Source organism: Oculina patagonica, chromosome 13, assembly GCF_052425735.1.
Source record: "Oculina patagonica isolate OP01 chromosome 13, crgOcupat, whole genome shotgun sequence".
NCBI classification, from domain to species: Eukaryota; Metazoa; Cnidaria; class Anthozoa; order Scleractinia; family Oculinidae; genus Oculina; species Oculina patagonica.
This window is the reverse complement of record NC_135770.1, coordinates 32,894,921-32,920,567: the sequence shown is the minus strand read 5'-3', so window position 1 is coordinate 32,920,567 and position 25,647 is coordinate 32,894,921. Positions and strand designations below refer to the sequence as shown.

At 39.2% G+C, this 25,647-nt stretch overlaps 2 protein-coding genes across 2 annotated transcripts in view; one reads left to right on the top strand and one right to left on the bottom strand.

Annotated features, from left to right (window-relative positions):
* Positions 1-25,647, top strand: part of LOC144635160 (uncharacterized) — a 335,656-nt gene that overhangs the window by 140,148 nt on the left and 169,861 nt on the right. The window lies entirely within an intron of this gene.
* LOC144635245 (uncharacterized) lies at positions 5,383-11,320 on the bottom strand. The gene is made up of 6 exons (XM_078494344.1): positions 11,169-11,320; positions 8,968-9,154; positions 8,334-8,527; positions 7,019-7,178; positions 6,062-6,207; positions 5,383-5,652 (listed from the first exon to the last, which is right to left on the bottom strand). The coding sequence occupies exons 1-6, from the start codon at positions 11,261-11,263 to the stop codon at positions 5,601-5,603; spliced, it is 834 nt and encodes a 277-aa protein (XP_078350470.1). The 5' UTR covers positions 11,264-11,320; the 3' UTR covers positions 5,383-5,600.

Below are 25,647 nucleotides of genomic sequence, written 5' to 3'. Positions count from 1 at the left end.
TTTGAAAAAAGAAACAGGGACTCTTTCTAATTTCCTTTCTTTTTCCCTTTTCATTGTTAATCATTGCGGGATTTTGAGAAACTATACAGATCAACATTGTTTACTTGACTTGCTTTTATAGGATAGAGCAGTTTTCAATTGAGTGTCGTAAAACCAAACGCAAGGCAATAAGCCATGGCCAGTCACAAAGTACACAGACAATCCAGTGAGCCAATGAAAACTCGAAGCAAATACACGTCGCAGGCACGAAGTGCGGGAAAACGTGCGCGAGCGAGTCACGATTGGTTTTGGTTTTAGTTCTGATTGGCTAAGAAAATGGCGCGAGATCTTTAAACCAATCACTAAGGGTGGTAATGCAAAACCTAAGCAAACGCAAATTAATTTCGACACTCAAGTGAAAACCGCTCTAATTAGCTGCTCACATATTTTTTCGAATTACTTCACATTACAAATTTGCTTGTTGAACTTTGCCAAATGAAAGAAGCAATTCGTGATAAAATGAGAGAAATAGTTCAAAAGATAATACATTTAGTTATTACTCAGTTTATTTCCTGCTATGCTTTGAAAGTAATATTAATTTTGGTAGGAAAGAAAAATTTAATATTGTTATGTCTACAGAAGATAAGTAGCTGTTTTTGAGTAGAAAAAGTGATTGGCAATTACTTGGTTTACCTCGGTTCATGTAACAGATATGAACAAGTAAACTATAGATACGCGCCATTAGTTTAGAGCAAATTTACCAGCCAAGTAGATATGAACGGTCAAGATTACACTGACTTTTTTTATACTTGGTTAAAAGGATGTACTTTAGAAAAAACACTGAAGAGTTTGCTGCATGCAACGGTGGTGTTTAAGGGTTCCTCAACTGAAAATAAATTGAGTTTAGTTCAGCCCTTCATTAGGACTTTCTTCCAAGGATATAGTGCAAACGAAAGGAAAATTAATTGATTCTTTTAGCTCAACCTATTGGTAACTGATCATATTATAGACAGAAGTACATGTTATAGATCAAAACGAAGCTGGAGGGAATACTGTGCGAGATGTTAAAATGTAATGAGCACAGTCTCGGTCCTATATGTTAATTAATGAGAGTTAGTGTTATATAATTTTTTTAAAATAATAACAGTTTGATAATTCTACTGCTTTATGTTAAGAGTAACTGTTGGATTCAGTAGCAGGTAGCAAAGTATAAAGTTTCTTGAGCGTATATTGTACTTTTCGTAACAAGTGAATAATTTGCTTTTATTTTAACGCGGACATGTTCGTGAAAAAATCCTTGCGGCCTTAATTATATTATAATCAGGGCGACTAGCTATAGTCTCTATAGGTTGAGAGTTGTCTCCGAACATTTGATAGTAAAATGGTATAAGATTGTTAAACGTTCAAAACAAACAAGCAAATAACAATAACAGCTAAAATATTGAATGTTTGCAAAAGCCTTTCTCCAAACATGTCCACGTTTAAATTTTGCAAGGTTAAGAAAATTATACCATTTTGTGGATAGTTGTAATCAGTGGCTATTAAAAGTTAGATGTAAATGTGAGCTAATATTATTATATTGCAATCATGGTTGTTAATGAAGCATGGTAAGGGCACGTTAAGTTTTCGTTCACTAGAAGTATTTTTACTCCCCCTGGATGGGATGCTAGTCCATCGCAGGGCTAATCCCAGCATTAATTCACCAGTACCCATTTATACACCTAGGTGAAAAGAGGCACTGTGTCTTTATCCATTTTTATTTGTAGTGTTTTGTAGTAGTTTAGTAACTAAAACATTGTATTTTTTGAAAACTAATAAAAATAATTAAAATACAAAATTGGATTGGTCCGGAGTACGGCACGCTAACCATTAGGCCACCGCGCCCCCGATCTTTTTGAGGTCAACTAAATTCAACTCTAACGTTCTATTGAAGTTAATGCTTGACGCTTTTTGACGAAACAAGGCAGAAACCCAAATTTCTGGGAGAATTTTCCACAGTGCTTGCTCAATTAGAGCGCCTAGCCGATAGACCTCTTCAGCTACGTATGTATACTGCCCATTTCAGAACATGTGATACTTTCCAGAGAGTTGTTCTTTTGTCTATCTGGAAAATATTCATTCATTACCACGTGAATTTGTTTCAAGTTAAAAGAGATAATTCTCAAGGGTAACAGCGCGTGGTCTGAAATTAAAGGAGAAGTTCACTCCAGAATGGCCATTAATTTTTTTTACGCCAATAAAACGTTTATGCAAAGATATGTTATTCACCAAAATTTCAGCTTCTAACGAGCACTTAAACCCTACGAAATCCTTTTCTGAAGTAGCCCAATACTCGACAACTGAACGCCGCCATCTTGGAGCTGTTAATGTATGCGTGACGTCAAAGAGCTCAGCCTGAAGTTGAGCGGGAAAATTTTAATTACTTCAAACTTCTTGTTTCTTTGTAGTGGCTTTTGTTTGTCAAAATGCCTGTTTGTGCAGCTCCATTTTGCTTAAACAGAGCTCCAAGAAATACAAAAAGAGGTATTTTCGTTTTCACCGTCTTTCAATATTTAAAGAACAATTGCTCAAAAGCGGACACAAATATTTGTGTGTTCCGGCGTTAAATCGGTGTCCGATCGAGTTCATTTTCGTAGTGCAATTTTCTGCAACTTTTTCAGGTTGATATATTATTACCTATCCTTCGAGACTCTCGATTTTTCTCGTCGTCCCGCTCGACAATCTGTCTCTCGGTCTCCGAGGATGATCATGATACCAATGTTGCAGTATTGCATACGGTACGTGCATGTTGCAATCAAGATTTGTGACAAACATAACATAAACAACCAATAAGTCCATAAACGGCAATGTCGCCAATGTCCTTCGCGGTAATAAACGTCCTCCTCCACTGTTCGCGTCAGTCGTGACGACATGAACGCGAACATTGCTGTTTCGTTTTGTTTACAGCATCCATCCTAGTTATTTTACGCCGGACGTTTCCTTGAACATTATAAAAAATTACCAAAGTAGCAGACCGTACCAGTTTGTCGTAGCAGAGCTACTGAAAAGAATATATTTACTTGTTTGTTTGACCACAAATAATTATCGCCGGGACCTCGATCAAACGCTCCCAGGGTTTATTTAAAAGTTAGCAGTTTTGACCCGGCGTTTATACGAAACCGGCGTTTAATCGGGGACCCGCGTTTAATCGAGAAAATACGACGAAGTCAACAACAACAACAGAGAGCTTCTCTGGTTGATTAAAAATCCTCCCTGAAATAAAGTAAAAAAGTGAAATAGCATAATCGTAACATTGGTTGGTATTGCGTCTGCCTTTTTCTTTTTTTTTTTTTTTTGGTATTTTCACTCAGTAGACTATATCTGTAATCTTCTTTGAAGCAGTCTCCGTATAGTTTTCGGAACACACAAATATTAATGTCCGCTTTGGCAGGAATTTTTCGTTTCTGCCCATTCTTATAATCAATTCGTGAGCAATTTTTCTTTTAGATATTGAAAGACGAGGAGCTCTGTTTGATAAACATGGAGCTGCACAAACAGGCATTTTGACAAACAAAACAAAACAAGGAGATTTGGGTATTCAAACTTCAGGCTGAGCTCTTTGACGTCACGCATACATTACTAGCTCCAAGATGGCGGCGTTCAGTTGTCGAATTTTGGGCTACTTAAAGAAAGATTTCGTAGGGTTTTAGCGCTCGTTGGAAGCTGAAATTTTGGTGAATAACATATTTTTGTATAAACTTTTTATTGGCGTAAAGAAAATAAATGGCCATTCTGGAGTGAACTTCTCCTTTAAAGGAGACAACAAACAAACGTTTATGAGGAATTGCCTATGTTGAAGGAATAGACAGCCTTATGGATTTATATAATTTATTTTCAGCCACCTTGTGAGATTGGAAAAATATCAAAGAGAGGGATTTCGCCCACCGGACGCTGGAGGAGATCAGACTACATCACCGCGTGCCCTGTTCTCGGCCCAAAATGGGAGGGGGTAATACGCTGAACGAAATGGGTGCAAGTTGAGATGGTCAGGAAAATTTTCTCCTTTTTGCGTTATTCTTTGCGGATTTTTCTTAACTTTCTTCGAGCCTCCACGGAGGAGAGAGCTTCGGTAATTGGGAACAAGGGTATAGTTTCATCTTAGAGAAAATTCATCTGGGAAATTTAACATTTCTTAAAATCGACTATCACAAAAATTGTTGAAGTACAGTAAACTTCGGAAAACAATTCCTGGGTTTGTCTGTTCAAAGGCTTTTATGAGGGCTCTTTTCGAGATGGATGAGAGGATGTGGTCATTTCAAGAATGGTTTAGTCCAGTTTCCGAACTCTTCCTATCCTGCCTTTTGGAGGAATTGAACCTCTCTCCCTCGTGACATGTCGTGGTTTAGACTGGACAAAGAATGGTTGGGCTCATTCGTAAAATAAACTAATAGTCGACTTACATGGGCCTGGCTTAAACGGAAACTTCGAAGTCCGACATCTTAGATCAAATAAGTGTTTGAATAAAACAAACAAAACAAGAACAAAAACGCAGGCTGTTTGAACAATTTTTCGTGCATTTCACGGAGGTTCATAAATTGCATGCAAAGACCCTATTAGTCACTAATAGCGTTAATGTGGCAGCGGTGAAGATTGTAAAAAGCAACGGAGACAGCAGGAGAAGTTAAAAAAACATTTTAGAAATTTTAATTTGTTGCCTAATGAATAAAAATAAATAATGTTGTAAGTTTTATAAAATACAATTTCAATAAAAATATGTAAAATTGTGGTTCTTATAATCTGCAGTGTACCTACACTGTTACTATAATAATATAATATAACTATAATAATATAACTATAATTTGTTATTTTTAATATATAGTTTACTGTTTTTTATTACATAATTATTAAATATATACTTGTGTTCATCCCTATCTTTCACCTTCCTAAACGGTTCAACCATGTCACAAATTCCTTCTTGCAACTAAGACAGGGTGGTGCCATATAAAAGGTTATAAATTATTTTAATATATTTTTTTTGGATGTTGCAGATTTGCAAAAGTTCAAATACAAAACTATTTCCTCACAACAAAGAGGTCAATTCAATTAGCACCAGTAAAAAAAAAGTAAAGTCTGTCTCCGAGCCATGAGGCCCATACAGCCGGAGCTTATCCCGGTTTCAGTAGCATTAAGCAACTAGGAGTATTGCTACTCCCCCCTGGATGGGATGCAAGTCCGTCGCAGGGTTACCCCCCAGCAGTAAATTCGCCAGTACCCATTTATACACCTGGGTGGAGAGAGGCACTGTGAGAGTAAAGTGTCTTGCCCAAGAACACAACGCAGCGCCCCGGCCAGGCCTCGAACCCGGGCCGTTCGACTCGGAGTCGAGCGCGCTAACCATTAGGCCACCGCGCCTCCCAGAAGTGCATGAGGTAAAAAAATAAATTTTCCTATAAAATTTAAAGTGGTCCATTTTTGATCTTAAATTTTAAAATTTGCTCTAAAAACCTTCTGAAAATAAACTGCAGAGCCATTAAACCTAAAAAGCAATAAATACATCAACATGTAAGGTACAGTACGTACTTTATGAAAGTCATTGTAAAATATTTCTTGGCAGAATTTCTAATCAATATTACATTGTCAATTCATCTTTCAGGATCTGTTGGAGCGATTTCTTCTCTTTCTCTCTCTGGCATTCTATGTAAAGCAAACAAAAATAAACTTTACAGGACTGGGCATTTCACTGCTACATAGTTGCAACTCAAACTGAAATATGCTGGTACCCTACATAATATGAAGCAACCGTGAAACCTACTGTGATGCATGTATACGTACTGAAACACTGTTTTCAACTTTTAAAAGGTATGGCAAGCTATGTAGCCACTGAAATGAGAAACCATATGACTCAGCAATGAAAACCACATTTCATTCATTTCCTCCCAGATCACATTCCGTTCTGGTTCCGTTCTGGACCAGTCTAGTCTTGTAACTTAATTAGTATAGCAAGGTAAGTTCCTTCCCAGCTACCTAAAGGGCTCACTTCCACCAGACGCAATTGCATCACATCATACATGTTTAATACTAGTATTAGAACGTCAAAACTCACCCTGTGTTGTAAATAAAAGCAGCTGGAATCATAATAATTAATGCAGTGACACTGAAACAAGAGCTTTTGTGAAAGTAAGGATGCCAGTGAAAAGGCTTCTCTTGAAAAAATGTCCAAAACATGAACCCCAGGGGTGTGCAGAGTGACTAGAATGAAAAAAAAAAATGTGGAAAAGGAGAGTGTGAGTTACTGAAAATAATTAATTAATTTAAAGTATTGTTTGGTTCTCCATCTACACTGTATGGATTTTCAGGGTTCCAGTCACTTGACAGTTATCTGCATAAGTAGGCTAGTTTTGAATTATGCTTTTCTAATCCCAGATTAAGTTAAAGTAGTAACGTCAAGGTTGAGGGGACCAATTAAAAAACAAAGAAAATACCATGGGTGGATCCAAGGAAGGAGAAAGGGGGGGGGGGGTTGGTTGGCTTGCCACCCCTCTTGATTCACCAGAAAAATGGAAGTAAACTGCACGTCAATGAAAATAGAAAATAAGAACACTGACAGTATCATCCACCCCGTCCCCATAAACCCTGGGCTAAAATTAATTATTAAATAAAATATAAATTTGTCAACAGCCACCCCCTTTGAAAAAATCTTGGATCCACCACTGAATTTAAATGATACCCCTGATTTTGACTCAATTCTTTTGTTTGTGATTAGTATATAGTGGAGTCTAATTTGGAACTAGCCTATTGTAAAAGGCTGTAACTGGTTCTTTAATGTGGCTAACTGAAATTTAGGCAAGGTTAAACTCGAGACAATAGTTGCTGGCCAGCGGCTGCTTCCCTGAATTGGGGCAAAGGTAAAGATGGGTGAGCCTTAATTCTTCTGACTGGCTTAAATGAGGTAAACTGCTAGAGGGTTCATTTTGGACCTCATTCTTTCAACATGAAGAGTGTGGTGCCTCCCTAGCCTGGAACCCTACCCAAGGTCTGCCCCTGAAAACATTACACTCACCATAACAATTGCAAGCAATGTAGCCCCCTCAGAATACCGCAGAAGCAATGCACAACCACAGACTGTCATGATGTAACCAGTAATGAATAAAAATGCAAGCACACCAGGAGCCCAGGAGCATCCTGCTCCACCAAATACACACTGGAATCCAAATGTCCAGCTAGGAGAAATAGATAAATTCCATTTAATACATTTAGTGAAAGACCCTGAAAGACCCTGTCTACCACATAAATAAAGGGGCATTCAACTGAAGATAGGTTCTCATATGCTGCTGGCATACAAGGAACTCAGTCGCCACTGGCAAGACCTGGGACACAGTTCCCACATATGGGAACATTTATCATTGGCATCTCGACTCACTCACTAAGCTGGAATGCCTGCAAAGTTCAACTAGCTGAGTTCAACTTTGCAGGCATGCTGGCTGTAATTGTTACATTTTCTAACAAATTCTTGATCTTAATTATTCCCACAATTAATTCCTGCCTATTTGAGTATGACAAACATTGGTGACACACTGTAGATGCATCGAGGGCTCAACTGGGATAGACAGCTGACTGCTGATGGTTTCAACTGGCAAATATGTGACAGCTGGTACAGTTAAGGCTGGTGCCTTATAAAGACCACACCCTTAAACTGGACTGTTGTTAATTAGAAATTCTAATAATTTTTATTGGCAACCGGTTTCTTAAGCTATTTGGCCATAATTATTGGTTTCGATTCCATACTGATAAAAACTGATGTAGATCAACAAAGATTTGTGTAGCATCTCTAAATGGTTGCTCATAATTATTGCATTGAAAAAATTAAACAGTGCAATTACAAATCAAAGACACTTCACGCACATCCACCTCTGTATCTCTCTCCTCCACAGAGGCTAGTTCAGTGGAGGGGAAAAGGCAAAGAAACACAAAAACCCTCCGCACGCTTTGTTTTCTCTAACCAGGCTCCACAATCTTACTTTTCACCTCTCCCCATTTCCCAGCCCATAGGAAAAAATAAAAGAGGCCTCTGTAGAGGAGAGAGCCTCTGTGTAGCTAAGCCAGCCCATCATCAGATCACTATGCGAATTTTTTGTATCAAATCTCGGTTGCACATATAAAGAGATCTGAGTCCTATGCTTTGTCAGGCTTGAGTTTGGAAAAGGGTCAGCACAGAGCATTTTTTAACAATCACACTTGTACTGCAAGTTACACAAGGGGTTAAAACTTAGGCAGATGAATTAATTCTATTCTTGAACTAAATGCTACAGCTACGGTTTTTGATTTTTTTAAATTAAAACAGTTACATTTATAATAATTTATTACTTAAGACTTACTTCTGAATGAATTCATGAATGTTATCTGTATACCCAAATCCAGGAATAATGTCAACCCAAAACAGTGGAACAACAGTTAGAAATTGTGCCAGTGACGTCCAGAAGAGCACGGACACCAACCCTGCCTGGGTGTGGCCACTCTCTTGTATCTTAACCACTTTCTCTTCAACTATATATGCAGTGGCTGCAATTCCCTTTGAAGAAATAAAAAAAAATTAATTAATTGAAAAACTGAAAAAGATTTGTGCAATTTCTTCAATTCTCTTGATAGAGGGATAATATCCGGGCGGTCTGGCGGAATTACATCTATTTTGAGCATTGGTCTGCGGGCACATTCTTTATTCTTCTGGCAGTTAACGGTCAAGAAATATATGGTGGTCTAGGTCTAAAAGAGAAAAAAAAAAAGAAATTTACAGTTCTTGGAAAAGAAAGATATGGCTGTTTGCGGACTGAACGACCCCCTGTAATAGGTATCTTGTTAATGTACAGGCAGTATATCAACTATCACTATAAGCCCAGTGTACAGTGCATGAAAAATGCTCATAACTTCATCACCTGCATGCATTGCATGCTTCTATAACTTAAACGGGCAATAAATGGTTGTTGGCTGAAAATAGGTGCATTTCCTACTTACAAATCCAAGCATAAAAGCTAAAGGCCACAGGACTCTTCCAGGTCCTGTGGCTCCTCCCAGATGTCTTGCACCTTGAGGGTCAATTTGAGGAGAGAACATTGGAATAAGACAAATGAAGAGACCAGCCACAACAGCAATAGCAGATAAAAATTTCCGTCTCGTGGGAATCTTCTTCAAGAGAAGGAACCTGAAAACAATAAATAAACCAATCACTAACCAACATTAAAAGACAACTCATTAGAATATTTTCAGGGAAATCGCTCTACACTGTCAGGGCTCTGCCGTCATTAAGTTTTTAAGTAGCCATTATCATTGACATAAATATAATCAGCTAGCATTTCGCTATGCATGCAAGTGTAAGATAAGAGCCAATCAAAATCTTAACCCACATTAACACTGAGGGAACTCGATCAGCCACTACAGGTGTCACAGGTTATGGCCCTAGTTCAAACATACAGGTTGTATAGCCCTGCAGTGACTATATCTATCAAACCCACTATGGGTGTATATGCCTTTACCTAAGAGCCTGTTAACATGGAAGACAAGTGTCTCTCGGCTAACCAAGGTACCCTGTAGCTGGGCGAGCCAGCTTTTGTTCGGGCACCCTTCTAGGCGGGATAGCTTTTTGACAAGCAACAGTTATGCCGGGCTATCCCGGCTTGCCGAGATACATGTAAGTCTTCCAGTGTGTTCTTGAGCTACATGGTTTTCCCACGCCGTGACATGCTTTAATGACGCTGTCTCAACATGCCAGTAGAAGGGCTGTGAATATGGCATGCAAAGGCGGGCACCCTCCCGCCGTGTAAACATGCTGGCCCTAAATTAGCGATCAAATGTTCATTATAACCCAATGATTAAGGTAATTCCCTTTGAATAGAACTGCTCATAGATTTCCAACCAAACTTTGCCAGTTGGTTGTTTCACCGTATTCGTTTAGGAGCAGGAAGACCTTGTATTTACCATATAATTCCTTATATTTCCTTTGCGAGTACTGGCAAAGTACACGTTTTCGGTGATAATTATATGTGTTATTCTGCCATAGAAATTGATCTGTTTTCATTTTATAGAAAGAATTTGATCGCTACTTTCGAACTAAGAGAAAAAAAATGATAGGTCACCGAACTCGTTTCCGAGAAAACGATTATTTCTCTCTCTCGCAAGCCAAGCCGGATAGAAAAGAGCCGTCATTTTGTTTATGCGCGCGCGCTAATTACGCGTAAAATTCTGCACAGTAATATCACACCTGCTCATCATTGAACAAAATGCATCGCTTGTGGTACAAAATCGGAGAATGGGTATCAGACTATATACCCCATCTGATTTGATATCCATTGCCTAATTTTATAGACAAGGATAAAGCAAACAAACAAAGACACCTTTTTAGGTCTAATTTTTAACTCTGAGAAAGTTCTCCAGTGTTGAAAAAAATACATAAAGCAATTAACTTGCATTAATTTTATTTCAACCGCAGCCACAATTATCGCTGTAGGTTTTTTCGGAATTTCCTATAATTATATACTGTAAAAGTCTGATTATAAGCCCCGGGCTTATACAACTTCGTAAGGGGTTTTTGTGTGGGCTTATAAGCGGAATAAAAAAAAATTTTGAAACGAGTCACAGGAGTGTTGATCGAAATATGTTTTGAAGTTAAAAACGCATAATAATGCAACATTTAACCTTGTTCAGTAATGTCATCCAGCAGAGGGGGGCTTATATCCGGGGGAGGGGGGGCTTATTAGTGGGGGGGGGCTTATAACCAGAATTTTAGGTATAGTGGAGTCATTAAGTGTACTGTAGGTGTTTGTTTTGTAAGCACTTTTGAATACAGCTGATTAGAGTGTTATTCTAGCAACTGCTAGAATAACAATTAGCTCTTTAGCTAAATACCATTGACACTTAAATAAAGTTTATGTATGTATGTATGTATGCATGGTCTGTGTAAACAATTAAGGCGGAAACTTTTGACTAAATCAAAAATGTGTCATACTAGAAAAGAGTGAAGAGAGAATATATGACACTGAGATGCTTTTTTTACACTACCACCCTACCACTTTGAGTTCAGCTCTCTACAGAAAAGCTATGCCTAAAAATAAACTTTATTTGGATGTTGAAGGACTTCAGGAGGACTTTAAGAATTGAAAACATCCTTATAATTAAGCTTATGTCATGTGGATGATGTGGTCTATTGCCCAAATGCTTACCTTAATATCAGTGTTATAGGAATGGAAAAGTTACCAAGAATAGCCTGTAAATAAGGCGGAGTTCTGGTTCCACTGCTAGAAAACACGATAAACATTGCAGAAACACCTTGAAAGCAACCCACAGACAAAAGCCATCGACGGTATCTCCAGTCAGTCTTGGGTAGTATCGAAAACGAAGACCTCGAAAACGAAGACCTAAGACCTAAGACCCATACGAAAACTAAGACCCAGTCGAAAACTAAGACCCGTACGAAAACTAAGACCCATACGAAAACTAAGACCCAGTCGAAAACTAAGACCCAGTCGAAAACTAAGACCCGTACGAAAACTAAGACCCATACGAAAACTAAGACCCGTACGAAAACTAAGACCCATACGAAACGAAGACCGTATATACGAAAACTAAGACCCATACGAAAACTAAGAGTTGCGTGACATTAATAATAATGACAGAATAATATTGAAGCAGACTGAGCGTACTGAGAACGTACTACTGATCAAAAATCTAGACTTGATCGAAAACTAAAACCTGATCGAAAACGGTTGCTGCGTCACAGAAGAGACAGCCAAAGTCTCCAACAGTAATGCACCGTATCGAAATCTTAACGCGCACAATACTTGCTTCAATAAACTTCGCTACCCGATTATTATTTCTCGCTTTACATCCGCGTAGAAGGGTGCGGAGAGGGGGGGGGGGATTGTGCTGGGATGCTCTCCAATGATGCCTTTAGAGGCCATGACATTAGGGGGGACTGAGTATCCTATATCCCATTAATTTTTGGAATAAATATCCCTTATCCAGTTAATTCCGGTGGTTGTTCCAACGTGTATGTTCGATATCCTCAAATCTCTTGTTTAAATATCCCTTTTTCACAAATATCCCCTATCGATTTTCATAATGAAAAAACAATCCTGTATCCCTATAATTTTTTACCCAAATATTCCGTATCCGTAAAACCGATTCCATGCGAAATGGGCTTAGCGATTGCAAAAACCAACTAATAAACCAAAAAAAAAAACGGATCGAAAGGCTCCAATCATCTTTGCAGCTACAACTGTACTATTTTCTGAGAGGTCCGCTTAAACCAAACAGGAGATGTCAATCACTTTTTTTAAGTTCACGCGGGAAAATTTGCAGAGTTCGCGCTGGCCGTATGATGGCGGCGTTCAAACTGCCGGTCTTGAGCATTCCCAAATCTTCCTTGGTTACGGTTTTGCCTAGCTTTAGTTCCAGTAACATCATCAACAAGGAGTTAATTGCGGCAACGACTTTTGCCACAGGCAGCGGCACGTGCCGAACGATTTAGTCTTCGAGCACAAGGAACGGTACTATTTTCCTCTCAACAAAAACTGGAAAACCAAGCAAGCAACAAACAAAGAGGCAAGCCGCTTCTACCATGCGGACAAGGCTTGCCTCATGACGCGTTTTCCGTATTTTAACAACGACTATATAGAAATCCCAAGCACAGTAAGAGCCTCGCTTCGGGATTCACACAAAGTCTATTTAAAGAACATGTTTTCTTTAGCTGTCTAGTTGGCATTTAAGAAAACAACGTCAATTTTGTTGTAAGAGTCGGTAATGCTAGGTTAAATTTCCATTGCTACCCTAAACCCGAGCACACCTCAGGGGTTTTGCCCTCCTTTTCTCAATCGGCATCATTGTCAAAATTACACCTTCGGGAATCCTAAAACCTAGCCTGCATAGCAGGCGTCTGTGTAGTTTTTAGCGCGTTTAAAAAAATGCGCGATCGCGAGAAGGCCGCGCGAGGAAAACTCGAGGAGAAAACTCCAAGATTTTTTCCTCGCGTGGCCCCCTTGCGCCTTTCGCGTTTCTCCCATACGCGCGCTAGAAACTATACGGCGCCTGCTACGCAGGCTACCTAAAAACCAACTTGTTCACGCAGTTTCGTAAAAAACGCCAAAGAATCTATTACGTATTCTAAGTAGACATGCACTCGTTTCGCTCATGCCAGGGTTATGAAACACACCTTGTTTAATTTGTTTCTTTCCTGCGTATTAACACCCTTGCGGCTTTTTGTGATCAAAATTATTCTTAGGAAAACAAATGTTTTCTCTAAGCAGTTCCTTTCAAAAGGATTTCTCAGCAAAGAATACGCTAACTGAGTTATGTCTAACTGTCTCGTTTGAAGCCAAACCTGCTCCCATTATACCTCAGTGTTTATGATCCCGTGGGTAACATTAGGAATTGAACCATGTATGAACGATGAGCGCTTATACAATCCTTTTGTCTTCCAACTTTTGGTGCTTTGTTTTTGTTTCTTTGCCAAGCCGGTATAAATGAGAGGTATTCAAGACTAGTACCTTTTAAATCGCTTTCACGCGTAACCGATTTATCAGATGATGTTTTCTTTTATTTGAAACTAGAAACGCGTCATCTTTAGTGACCTTTAGTGTCCTTTACATTGTCGATATTGTTGTTTACATGAACGTGTGCCATCGTTATTCGTTTCGAAATGTCTCGAACTGTCATGTATATGATTTGACATTGAACGAGTACATTTCATTTTCTTCGCAGTTTTTTGGATCGAAACCGCAATGTCATTAATTAAAGGGATGGATCAGCCAGTAAGAATACAAACTGGACACATCTGTTTGAACTGTACTGTGCAAGTCATTGCGACAGTGTAGTGTCGTATATTTGCCAAACAGGGCTACATTGTGTATAGATCTCGTCAGTTTGCGAGGTTATCTAGTTTTACTTAGAGTTGTTTGTTTCAGTTTCAATGATAATGAATGATAGATTTTTCTAAATTTAGTAAATAAAGGTTTTGTTAGTGCTTCTTATGTGTAGGCCAAGATGTTTTAATTTTACTCATGTAGCGCGTAACGAGGCGTACTCACTTCAAAATTAAAGACAAATATTTGTAGGATTTCAATGAAACTTGATCGATACGTTCTCAGTACTCGTCTGCTTCAATGTTATTCTTATCCAACACTGATTCGTAGAGTACAAACATCGCGCAAAACGAGTACAAATGTCACTCGATATTTGTACTTGTCTCATTTCCCCGACCAAAAGATTAAAAACCTTGGCAAGTCATGTGTGACCTAGGCTCCCGCAGTGCTATCAGAATGGGATTTTCAAAAGGAACAGCATCTTTTCATTCCGTTTACGTGTTGAAATAACTGTAGCGTTCCATTTGTCGAAAAATTCTCTCCGAAAATTCCATGTAAATGGAAAGCGCTCATTGATTTTCGATTTCAGTAGTACGTTCTCAGTACGCTCAGTCTGCTTCAATATTATAATAACAGAATGTCACGCAACTCTTGGTAACGCTGGTTTTGGCCGGGTCTTAGTTTTCGTATGGGTCTTAGTTTTCGTACGGGTCTTAGTTTTCGTACGGGTCTTAGTTTTCGACTGGGTCTTAGTTTTCGACTGGGTCTTAGTTTTCGACTGGGTCTTAGTTTTCGTACGGGTCTTAGTTTTCGACTGGGTCTTAGTTTTCGACTGGGTCTTAGTTTTCGACTGGGTCTTAGTTTTCGTATGGGTCTTAGTTTTCGTACGGGTCTTAGTTTTCGACTGGGTCTTAGTTTTCGTATGGGTCTTAGGTCTTAGGTCTTCGTTTTCGAGGTCTTCGTTTTCGATACTACCGTCAGTCTTGACCAAGTATTTTGGGCAAATGAAGTCACTGCAAACCAACACTGAACCAAACACGATAACGAACGAAAGAGAAGCAAAGGATACCACAAAATAGCTGTCCAATGATTGCGTCCACTTTACTGTTTGGTTCGGCAGAGATGAAGTCGTCGAGTCGATCCACAAAGGCAAAGTGACGTATTGCGTTACCTGTCCTGTCACGGTTACAAATGCAAACAACATGGTGGCTAAACTGCTCAAAGAACAACATGAAGTTCTGCTGCGTAGCCGTCGTTCTTGCTCCCTGATCAAGAAATCCCTTTGATCACCTGTAAAAACGCTGCTATTGATGAGAGGCTCATGTTCTTTGGGAAAACTGTTCATAGAAGAGCCGCTGTTGACCGACATTTCAGCTTTATATAACCCGGCGTATCAAATCGAACGTTCGGTTTTCGAACTCAATCGAACGCAATCGAACTTAATCGAACGATTAAATTCGATTTTGTTCGGTCATCGAACGAAATCGAACTCACAAAAAAAAAAAATGAAAATCGAACCAAATCGAACGTTCGATTAAGTACGATGACGTTCGATTTAGTTCGGTCGCCGAACGACACCAAGCCGAGCGGCTTACGTAGTATGACTTGCGATGAAAATACGGAAGTGATCGTTGCCCCCCACTCCCCAGGAAAGTGTAATTTTGCGAGAAAATCCAACGGCCATATCAAACTTGCACTGCACCAAGCACGACTCATCAGATCCAGCCACCAAAAATTATTTCAGTTGTGACTATGAAACCCATTTAAACATCGATAATAATTTTAAGATTCCCGCTGTTTGTGATTTTGACCTGAGGAAAAAAATCATTCTCTTGATTCATGTGATCTTTCTGTTCTCGATGCTTCATACAAGCCAAATAACGGATTATTTATGGAACGTTCTCCAAGTTCTGCTTTCTATATCGCTACTTCATGCTCTGCAGATATACGAAAACTTGTCATGATTATATTTCTAATTTTCCACCTTATTATCGAAGTTTTGTACGCTGTTGCTTGTGTCGCAGTCAACCATCTCATTCCAGCCTTGTCACATGTCACATACGGCGTGCACCTTCATCCCCATGTGCAATGCTATATTGTTTTTCATATAAAGTTTTAGTTCGCAAAATGTTATTCTAAAATACGGTTTTCACTTGATACGATACGCCGATACGCCGGGGGTTGTATTATCCCTCAGACGATTTTATAAATGGCTTACTACGTATTCCCGGGCGTATTAGATTGCTGGAATACTATGTTTTGTTTCTTTAGGATCAAATAAATGACAGAGATTAATATATGATACCGTGTCCAGTCACTTATTCCAAAACCATTTAAGGAATAATCATTAACTTTTTACTCGCTCATTAGGTTCCAATTTCGTTATTTTAAATTTTAGCTACAAGTTCGATTTCCGAACTAAATCGAACTTAATCGAACGCTTAATTCGATTTCGTCCGATTTGGTTCGGAAATCGAATTCACAAAAAAAATTGTTGTCCGATTTCGTTCGATGACCGAACAAAATCGAATTTAATCGTTCGATTAGATTCGATTTCGTTCGATTGAGTTCGATGAAAAATGTGTTCGATTTCGTTCGATCTGATACGCCGGGATATAAATATTAATTTCTTTTCCGAGTTCACGGTTGAATGGCTCGGTTAAATAACAACGAGAAATTCGTCAATAGCACTGAAATGAATCGACTGAAAAACAAATTACATGTACAGAAAATGTGTCGATTTCTCCATTTCAAGGCAGTAAGATAACGGTATGTACCCTGGTATAACCAAGCTATTTCTGCAGGCGTTTTAAGGCCGGGTAAATAAGGTAAAGTTGGCTAACATCATTTCGAAATCACGTGAGAAAAAAGATTCAGATTGACTTGGTAGGGGTGGGGAGAAGCTTGAGTGATGTGGGGTAATTTCCCAGAATTCAAATGTTAATTGGTGAATGAAATGCGTTTAAAATATAAAAGAAAACTTAAGCCAGCAACAAGCCGAAAATTTTTCTAGAAGTGTCCATTTTTTCACACAAACGGAGTTTAAAAAACGTACTCAGTGTACACCCCAGAGTACGCTGCTCAGGGTCATGTGACACTTCCGGGACACTTGCATACTTGGCGCGATGACGAAACTCCCCTGCGGGACGTCAGTACACTTCCCCTCTGCACTGGGGTTGGGGGCATTGTTGATACCTGTTAGGTATCTAGTTTTCTGGACGCAATCAACAATCACCACAGAACTGCCATTAGCAAATTTCGACTTGGGAATCACAAATTACGTATCGAAACTGGTAGACACACAATACCCAAGACTCCTATTAATTTGAGAATCTGTTCTTTCTGCCATTCGGATGAAATTGAAAACGAAATGCATTTCTTATTTTCATGCAAGCTATACGAAAACATACGTTTAAAGTTCTTTAATGAAATAACCGCCAAATATAGTATTTTTAACGAGTTTGATATTAATGCAAAATCTTTATTTTTTTGTAACAGCATTGATCCTGCTGTTTGTCGATCAACTGCTGCTTTTGTTTTTCAAGCTATGTCTCTTAGACATGAAACTTTATTTTCCAAATGATAAAATCGCATTTTTTGTTTTGTTTTATTTCTGATACTACTTGTAATTTCTCAAGTGTAAGTAGGTAATGCCATGTATTTTTATGGAAATACGTCAATAAATTGTTGTTGTTGTTGTTGTTTTAAGAACCAATGACATGTCTCGTTCCGAGGGGTCAGTGGGCGTAAAACTTACCAAAACTGTGCTCGAATTCTTCTCCTTGTGGCTGACTTCATTCAGCAAAATTGCCGTTCACGTACTTGTTTGTGCGTCTGTGGGCGTTTTTGTGTAACACTGCTGAGAATGGGCTGTCAAGTTCGCGGTCGTGGGCGCATTTTAGCAAATGCTGTGCGATTACGAAATGCGAATCAAAGGGTAATTTTTTTATTTTTTGTGATGCAACTGTTGTTTCCGTATTCCGCTCAAATTTTGCACGAAAATGAGGAATTCTGCCAGCAAAACTTCCAATTTCCAGAGCAGTAAATTACACTCGAACTTCTGCGGGCAGAATTTATTCAAGCCGGCTTTTGAATGGCATAACTGGCTAACTCATAAAACCAATAATACAAACAGTGTTTGTATTTTGTATCAAAATCAAAGCACGAATGAAAATGTATATTCAGAGTGGCTTACGATCGTTAACTAAAACCCTGTTGAAATTAAGGATAAAATTATTCACTAACCTCGCCGAGTTGCAGGGGTAAATACATAGACTCTGACTGAAAAGTTGCCTGAAAAATGCTTAGAAATAGTTTTTTTTAGGGAAATTGGCATATTTTTATTTTAAACTCAGTGGAAGAAAAGAGTACCGTTCTCAAACGAACTCAACTCAACTCTGTTTTCTTTTTCTTGGTGGGGGGGGGGGGGCGGCGCAATCTTTAAGCGACCGCGCTGTTTGGAGACTGATTTCGAGCAACTTTATAATAAATGTCGGTGGGAAACTTGTGGAGAGTCTTACAAACTTATTACTAAGCGGAAAATTCCGTATTTCAGTGGCGAGCAACTTACTGTTAGTGATTTTCGAAAAAGAAGACCTCGGCTCTCAACCGTTGAGAGCCGTGACAAAAAAAAGTTATAAACACCTAATTATAGAAGGGAAAACACGAGAAGACGCTTTAATTTTATTTTGAAACAACACAAGTTAACGCTGATTTTAACAACACTGCAGCAACAACTAATTGTACAGTAGCTGTTAATTTTCTCTGACAACTGGCCTAAACTAGTGTTTGTGGTGTATTCTCGTTCCCCAAGACCAGCGGTAGACTGTCCACAGCCCTCTATTTTTTCGTGTTTTTCGATCGATGAGCGCGCGGTGAGAACGGCTTTTTCCTTCGCTCGCTTCCCGCCCCCCGACCCCCTAGCGCTCGCGCTTCTCGCTCGCTTCGTTTGCTTTTTGCGTTGAAAAATCGAGAGGCTGTGGACAGTGTAGACCAGCGGCTACGGACGCGTTTCTCGACCGCTGGTCTAAGGGGGACGCGAGCTCTGGGAACGTGATTGCCAACTCTTCTGTTACTAGTGATGTAATCCGTTAGTGTAGTTCTAGTCTTTGTCCGGTTAACTGTCCCACTAAATTCGCCGGGAAGCTTACTTCATGGCCTCCAATACAGTGGAACCCCGACAGAATCGCTACATTTCTTCTCCTCTACTGGTTAATTGTCATCATTCAGCGAGATCTCTGGTGCCCTAAAAAGATTCAGTATACAGGTAATTAATAAAAACCGGCCATCTTTAGTACTTAACGGTAGCTTAGAACAGCAACATTTTAACCGTGAGTTGACAATAAATGTCCTTTAAGTAAAAAAATATACCCTTAACTTATTCTCACCCCATGTTGTAGATTAAAATGGCGGGAAACATGATCAGGAGCGTGCCAACACCGAACCCTGCAGGGCTCACGTGACTATCTGAGTGCCATTTAAACAGTACCTCACTAAACAAAGACCAGAAAATAAATCCCAGGGGCGTGACGAGTGACTGAAATAAAACAAAGTTGTTAAAAAATGTTATTAGTTCGATGAATTTGCAATGAAACTGAAGTTGGGCATTGCAATGACTGAAACGTCTGAACGGACGCAAGGCTCTTTCGAATTGTAATCCCACTAAAAGGGCTCCTTAATACTCTGGCAAAGACGAACGATTCGTCTGTAAAAAGACATTCTGGGAACTCATCTGACGAAGTCTAGTCTTCTTCGCATGTAGTGCGAAAGAGTGTAGGGAATTAAAAGACGAAAACAAAAAGGCACAAACGTGCCTTGGCTCAAGTAGCAAAAGAAATAGAAATGACTTCTTCTTTCTTTAAAAATATCTATAACCCCAAATGTTTTGTTTTCCTCCTTTTCTGTAGTCGCTTTCGCTTTCTTCGTCACAAGAGTAGAAGATAGGACAACACTCGATACCTGAGAATTTTTACAGCCATATTTGCCGAGAGAACGGCGGAACGGAGTCGAGAACGGAGCCTTGTTACTAGTAAACATGGTGTTCTTATGCTTGTGCTTATGCCGACGTTCGTTTTCACATGGCACAAACTATTTATGTTTGCGCTTTTGCTTGCGTCGCTAGTGAAAACCACGTCATTGTTCTGCATGTTGAACTCAACAGTATTTATAATCCACATGTGCCTTTTATTATCTTATTTTAAAACAAACTTCCGCATATATCCAACCAAGTATGAGCCTGATTCTAAAGACAGAATGCCAGGGTTTATATATTACGATAGAATCACTTTCTTGGCAGACTAGTGACTTGCATATTCGAGGAAACTGCCGTATTGTGCCGTCTGCTTGGGCTCATATAATACAATTGTATTATAATACAACTGTTCAATTGTTAAACAATCCTGAGGGCACTAGCTCCCTCGTCAACCACAGCGAATCGTTTTTATGATGCACCATGAAAATAATAGCAAATCGTTATTTGTTGAATAAGGTCGACACATGTAGTGTGTGTTCCCAAAACTAATAACTGATGATATAAAGACCTTTCTATCATCCGGCATGTTGTAAAATAATTGCCATATTTTAGGTCATTCATGTTTTGGGCAAGCCAGAATAACGGAGCTTAAAACAATCCAGCATAAAGTTAATTTCATAAGATAATTTGCCTTAATTCCACTGACCCATAATAGGCTGTGCACTGCAGAAAATGGAGTAGTTTCTAAGCTTTGAGAGGAGCCGAGAAACACAGGCGCAGAAAATTAACTAGGCGAAAAGTATTGCGCTTTGTTTTAGCCTTCCAAATTATTTGACGCCTTTTCAAGATAGATAAATAGATAATGTAATTTCTGACGTTTGAATGAATGAATTAGTCAGAAATAACTATTCTGACGGCACGATTGAGAGGTTCACGGGTTGTTATGGGATGTCTAGGTATATTGGTTTTTGGCGGGAGATTTAGGTCATTCTAGGTCGTCAGTCCTCGTCTTCGCTTACTTTTCTTTTTTTCTTTAAAGTGTTGTTTGTTCAGCTTTTGTAACTAGTCTATTGTAAAATGCTCTTCTTGTGCTGCTGCATTAGATGATAAATACGTTTCCACTTATTTTTGGCCACATCTAAAGGGCGGTTTTTAGTGGTTTTTCGTATCTGGCGTAGCACACACCTTAATTCCCTTAGAGCCAACTGTTTTTTTTTTTTTTGCAAGATTCAAGATTGTAATCAGGATGCATTTTGCATCAGATGACTGTATTTGGATACATTTTGTATCAGATGACTGTATTAGGATACATTTTTCATCAGATGACTGACTGACGCATCCTCAATAAACTCTTCACATTGAACGTCTCGTGTTAGTGTAATCAGAATGGTCACTGTTTCAGCAATTCTCTGCAATAGAACAGTGTGCGAGAGGAGCAGTAATCAGCTGAAACATGAATGTTCGGACAATTTCTTGCTTCTAATATGCAACATAAATAGAACATATTATTTGCTCCTGAAACTCGGGATCCCGGCTCGGGATCAAATTTTGGAAGCATTTTCCCACCGGACCAACTGAGTGTTCACCTAGACTCGTCCTCAAGGATGGCACCTTCTTTGCCATTCAGACTCAATCATGAACCAAAATAGCAGCTTCGTTATTTTTTTGCTCAGAAATGCTCTGTTTTAATGTAGCAATGTTTTAGTAGACAGGAATTGTGCAGGATATGAGGACAGAAGGATACCACTATTAAATCAGCACAAGACAAAAAGTGAAATTAAGCACCAATTATGTAAGTACAGCTGGTCAGGCCGCCTTAGAGTTCTCGTAATTATTTTGTTTTACTTTCCATCGACAAGAAAAACGACTTCACTTTTAGAAAGAGAACCTCAATCTTGGACAATCTTCGAGGTGGTCTATTTAAATTAAAAGTTCGGTACCTTTTTAGACCTGAACACGACAAATATTAATTAGTTTTCCTTTGTATATTGTCATCGCCAGCGGTCAATAATCGATGAAAGCAGTCCAAAAATAATCACTCAAACTTCGTATGACTACACTTTCAGAAGGCCAAACAAACAGAGCAGCGTTTGCTCCTTTAAAAAAAAAAAAACAAGAAAAAAATAACCTGTGTCAGATTGAGAAAGCTCGAGAAAACTTTAAATGTCGACAATGTTGAACACAACGATGAATGGGAACAGTCATTAATACAGTCATCGCGCGGCTACAATCCTACAGCGGCAAACATCGGTCAAACCGTCGCTTACAGCCTGATCTTTTTTCCATCGATGGATGGAAAATCTTCATCGGAATAATCGTCTACAAGACGAAAACCATGAGAAAACCTATCAACTTTTTAATCGTAAACTGAACATGGCCATGTCCGATCTTGCTTTTTACGATTTTCCTGTTACCGTGGAGTCTAACAGAGTTGAACGTCGGCTCCTGGCTGATCAGTGGTCCTCTTGGCCAAGCCTTACGTAAGCTGGCTCTCTTCTTACAAGATATCTCCCTTACTGTGTCTACTCAGAGCCTGGTTCTGATAGCAGTGGATCGATTTGGTGCTGTGGTATTTCCCCTCCGTCCCCCACTCAACTCGTCGCCCCGACAAACTGCCTCTGGGTCTCCGAGGATGGGTTAATGTTTGGTTAATGTTTTGGGTTAAAAAATTTGTATTTATAGGTATACATAGGGGGTCTTGGTCGACCAAAACTTCTAAATAATATTTATTTAAAACTGTTTTTTATTTGATTCAATTTACACTTGAAAACACTTTGCAATGAACGTTATTAACCGTTTTTTTGACACTTGCTTTACATTATCATGTTGTATTTTTTAAACTGTATATGTAAATCTATTAATTTTATAGAAAGTTTCAGCGCAACTGAAACTAGTTAAGTATGCAGAACGCTTTTTAACCTTATTTTGGACACCGCTTATAAAATTGCTTTGTAGTCATTTTTTAAACTTAGTTTGTAAAAAGAAAATTGAGATTTCATTCCAAATTTCGAATACCACAGCGAACACTCGTTTAAATAACTTTTCATGATTGTCTTTGCAAACAACCCCGCAATGGAAACTAGTGAGCAGCGGTTGAAAGACTCTTGTTGTAAAACTTGATTTAATATCGGTACCATTTTCGTCCGACTATCGCGGGCTTTCATATCAATGACATATAACGTAACTTTAAAATCATTAAAGTGAATTTGGCCGGGTAGTTTGTAAAACCTTCAAGAACAAGTAACTCCAGCTCCCCCTCATAAATCGTTGAGCTAAAAAAAACGCAAGCGGGAAAAACGGACGCGTGATAAAAGTGTGACGGGAGCCTTGGGGGACAGTTTTGCGCGTGCATTTTTCGCTAAGGCCTTTTTTCGTTTCAGGCTTGACTATGTTTGAGGCTTTAGCTAATGCAAGACTGCCCACCTAGATTAACCAGTGCTACTTGCGGGCCAGTTGACTAGATATTGTAAATATGACAAACGGAAAGATAAAGTCTGTGTAAAGCAGTTCCTTGCCAGTTCAGCTAGTATTTGTACTCGCATAAAAAACCTCGAACACCCACTGCACGAAACTTCTTGAGGGGTTATAATCGTGAGTTGCCTAAAAACGGTGTGATTTACCAGCATTTCTTCAACCATTGCACAGCGATTTATTTTTTAAAATGATGCACTTGGACAATGACAGGGCATCATATGAACGGACAAGTGGTCAATTTCACGTATGAAAATATAGCAAACACTTTCAACCACTTACTAATGCAAATATCCCTGGATTCTATTACTGATTTTTATGCGTCGCCTCTTTACGAGCCAGAGTTCCTTCAATAAATTGCAAACAGTTAAGTCATTGTTTGTTTAATACAATTTTTGCACGAGAACCGTTTTCTATTACAACTAATAACTGATGATATAAAGTCCTTTCTGTCATCTTACATGTTGTACAATAATTGTCGTAGCTTATGTCACTCATGTTTTGGGCAAGCCAGAATAAAGGTTATTCAGCTTGAACTAATGATACTTATTATCGAATACGTTTATCCCACAACACAGCTGAACACTTTAATTGAAGCTCTTCGATCGACAACCTGAAAGTTCAAAAGACGCCGTGGATAATCTCAGACCAAAAGGATCCTCCTATTGAATCAATACACGGCGTGAGATTGCACCAATTACGCAAGTGCAGATGGTCAGACCACCTTTAAGTTCTCGTGATTAATGTTTCTATTTTCATTTCGACGAAAAAATGACTTCCCTTTTAGAAAGAGGGCCTTTAATATTGGACAATCTCCAAGGTGGTCTATTTTAATTAAAAGTCACCTTATTTTCGTATGACCTTGAAATGATACCTTTTAGGCCTGAACACGACAAATAGCTAATAGTTTTCCTTTGTACAGCGTCATCGTCAGCGGTCAATAGTCCAGCAAACAGCAAACAGTCCAAATATTACCACAAAAACTTTCAGAAAGCAAAACAGAAAGAGAAACCAAGCAAAAAATATCCTGTGTAAGACTGAGAAATAACTCAATAACAGACTTTCCTATCTAATGGCGACAATGTTAAACACAACGATGAATGGGACACAGTCATCGAGCTGCTACAATCCTACAGCAGCAAACATCGGACAAACCTTCGCTTACTGCCTCATCTTTGTTGTCTCGATGGCTGGAAACATCTTCATCGGAATAATTGTCTATTGTTTCCGATTTTCCTGATCCCTGAGAAAATAACAGCGTTGTACGTCGAATCATGGCTGATCAGTGGTCCTCTTGGCCAGGCCTTATGTAAGGTGGTTCCTTACTTAGGCAATTTGTCCTTTACTGTGTCTATTCAGAGCTTGGTTCTGATAGCAGTGGATCGATTTGGTGCTGTGGTATTTCCCCTCCGTTCCCCACTCATCAGTTCAAAGCTGTGCCCGTTCTTCATTCTCGCCACTTGGATCGTCGCGATGGTTGGCCAATCTCCTTATCTCTTTGCCTTAAAACTTGTTGAATATCAAGGAGGACTAATGTGTGTACCGCAGTCAGTGGAATGAAGTCTTTGGAGACTCCTTGTCTTTCGTAAACTACATGCTAGCAATGTTTGTTGTAGCCGTTTTCACTCCTTTTGTGTTGATAGCCATACTATATATTATAATCTATTTTAAGCTGAAGTCACAGACGATCCCAGGCGAGCAATCAGTCGACGCTGGACAGCAACGCGTGAAAAGGTAACGAAATGTGCTGAAGATGACCATTGCTATTGTGTTAGGCTTTGCAGTTTGCTGGCTTCCCTTCAGTATCAGCTGCAGGTGGATTCTGTTCCTCTTTGTACCGGACATACGGTCTTGTGGCTTCCAATACTTCTGGTTTTTCGCCTATTTTATGACCCTAGCAAATTGCGGTATAAATCCTTTCATTTGTTTTCTTTTCAGTGGAAATTATCGCCAAAGTCTCAGGAATCTTTTTAGATGCTTTTGACCACTCCATGAGTAATCAGTATCAGAATTGATACTAGGTCAAACGGCCAAAAGACAAATGATCGAGGAATGAATTTTCAGATGCTAGCAGCCGATAAACTAACCCAAAACACAAAATATTAAGGAGGCAAGCGTGGCCGAGTGGTTTAGGGCGCTGGTGTTGTAATCCGGAGGTCACCGGTTCGAGGCCTGCCCTTACCACTAGCTGGATTTGTATCTCGGTTGTCCCGAGTTCAAATCCTCGACCACGCTTTGTATATAGCCAACTGGTCTGCCTCCTGCCAGTTGGGATTTTTAACCTTGTTATGTTCATTTATAAATTATTTGTTTCCTCTGTTTCAGTGGCATGCCTGTAAACTAGCTGTCTCGTTGAGATATGAAGCTAAGTGCATGACCACTATAAACACATATTTATTT